The following is a 2,429-nucleotide window of genomic DNA, read 5'->3' as shown; positions in this document are numbered from 1 at the left end:
CTAAAAAGATCCTAGTTCAGATTTTATCTGGTGCAGTATGTGTTTTTTCTTCCAAATGCAGGGAATGAGGCCTCTAATGGTGTTAACTGCACGGAGGGAATCGGATTCGATCCAAAGATTTGTTATGTTTTTTTCCCTTGCCAGCTTAATACCATAGAATATTGCATCGATTTCTAGTTGTTGGATTGTAGCAGCAGCAGTGTTAATGGAGAAGGCAATTAAGGGCTCTCCAGAGTTATCTCTCAGTAACCCTCCAATAGTAGCAAGGTCTCCTACCAAAGCAGCATCAGAATTTAGTTTACACCAGCCTGTTTCTGGAGGGGACCAATGGCAGTATTTTGGACCAATGACATTCACAAAAAGGGGGAGCTGAAGGTTCTGACAGAGGGAATAGGCTCTGGAGGAAGGGAGGTCGTTTAGACCTAAATGAATGCACCTTGATATGATAATAAGGAGAATTTCATTGAGGACTGATTTCTTGTGCTGGAATTTTTGTTCATGAATTCTCCTGTTTCGTTCTGTCCAAATCTGATAGATGGAGGCATTGAAAGCAATCCGGAGACCAGTTGCTGATTGGTTTTTCCCCTGGTGGTTGGCCTGATTCATTCTTCTTCCAATTGTAAAGAATGAAGGGGTTTCCTCTTATAGCTGAATCTTCGTAGAACGAATCTCCAAATCCAAGCTGAGTAGGCACATTTAAAGAACAGATGGTTTGTGTCTTCCCTTTCAACCAAACATAATGGGCAGTGAATGTCTCTGGAGGGCCCATGGTAGGACAGCTTATCTCTATTACTTTTCTTGTTAAGGATGGCTTGCCATCCTACAAAGCTGTGCTTCTGTATATGGCCATGGTACCAGATACTTTTGAACCAAGGAACTCTAGGATGGTGGTTACGAAGGTATTCCCAAGCAGTTTTAATGGTGAAAGACCCATTAGGATTGGGCTTCCAGATAGTATGATTTTCTGAACCATGAGTATGGATTACCTTTTCAAGCAGAGGAAGAAACCCAGGAAGGCAGTTTATGATATCTCTGTTCCAATTGCCTTCTGTGAATATTTCATCGATATGACGTAATTGGGTGAAGCTCTCTCCTGACCAACTAAAGTCTTCATTTCTTTTTATTATTCTCAGACCAAGTACAAAGTACCAAAAGAAAATTCTACATTAAAGGAAGGGCAAAAGGCAAAAGTCTTTGCCTAGGTAATAATGAGGTTTGAGGGAAAAAGTTAAAAAGATATGGATATTTTTGCATTATGTGAGGATACGAGTTCACTACCCTGTCTTTTGTGTAGGTGTCACAACAAAGAATTTCATCTCTAACTTGCAAAACGAAATCCCCTTTTTGCTAGCACCCCAATGAGATTTTATATATGTGTGTAAATTTGTAGTCCATTGGATTGCCTGTTATAAACACCTCTATTGAGATTTTCAATGTAAAAAGCAATTCTATTTTATTTTATTTTAGTTTTTTTTTTTTTGGGGGGGGGGGGGGTGGGGGTGTGCTGGGGGGCGGGCGCTTGGAATTTATTAAATCACTAGCATTCTTGGGACATGCTATGCTGGGGTGTAAAATAGTGAACCCCATCCATGTGTAAATAGTGGGTCCCATTACATCAAAATATGAAATGTAGTGTAAAGCGGTGGGCCCTTAACGCGCTACAAGAGACATCCTCTTGGCTCCCACCCTCAAGCAAATTTGCCCCCCTTCACGAAAATTCCTGGCTCCGTCTCATTTCCAATGCACCTTAACTGGCTGGTTAGCAAAACCCAAGTTTTTAACGTGGTTAGCTATTTTAAGAGTTGTTCATGTCTATATATTTGTAGTCATTTGCGTAGAGAAAGGAAAGGGGAAAAACTAGTGTAGATATCTAGAGAAGGTGAAAACCACAACTTATAGATCATCTGATGTCTCTATTGGACCAACAAGTGGTATCATAGCAACCGATATCGAGTGAAAGTTCATTCCAGAAAAGGTTATTATAGTCGAAATGTAGCATGTAATATACTAACGAAAAGATCTTCAGGTCTATTTTGTTAGAAAAAAAAAGGCATGTCGATCAGAGTTTTCTACAAAAATATATTATCAAAAGAGTGAAGGTCGGTCAGAATTGATTGTATTTTTGAAATCCGAAATTTAATTTAATATTCTTCTTCATGTGATTTGTTTATAAGGATGAACCATTTTAGAAAGTTTCGTGGGATGTTTATGATAAAAAGTTGTACAAGGGTGTGGATTTACTTTCATCATTGCTTGTAGATATATAGATTGACCTTCTTATGTGGAGACCATCAGATGATCTTTGCTCATCGATTTCCTTCAGTTTCTTTATATGTGCTTCTTTCCTCACTGATTATATACTTCCACCAATTTTAGTCTACTTCAAACTATATATGGCAAATTTAAAGCATACTGAGTGGACTATTGGG

The 2,429-nt window shown here is 38.8% G+C and overlaps 1 protein-coding gene across 1 annotated transcript; it reads right to left on the bottom strand.

Moving 5' to 3' along the window:
- LOC143850044 (uncharacterized) lies at nucleotides 1-606 on the bottom strand. The gene has a single exon (XM_077359369.1). The coding sequence runs from the start codon at nucleotides 604-606 to the stop codon at nucleotides 1-3; it is 606 nt and encodes a 201-aa protein (XP_077215484.1).
- Nucleotides 607-2,429: the final 1,823 nt, after the last annotated feature.

This window comes from Tasmannia lanceolata, unplaced genomic scaffold (assembly GCF_043159265.1).
Source record: "Tasmannia lanceolata isolate RefF3 unplaced genomic scaffold, GAP_Taslan_0.1 ptg000018l, whole genome shotgun sequence".
NCBI classification, from domain to species: Eukaryota; Viridiplantae; Streptophyta; class Magnoliopsida; order Canellales; family Winteraceae; genus Tasmannia; species Tasmannia lanceolata.
Note: the sequence above shows the minus strand (reverse complement) of the source record. Positions and strands in the feature narration are given on the sequence as shown.

Bases quoted from the DNA above. Each gene is read 5' to 3' on its own strand.
- LOC143850044 (XM_077359369.1), bottom strand. From the start codon at position 606: ATGAATCAGGCCAACCACCAGGGGAAAAACCAATCAGCAACTGGTCTC.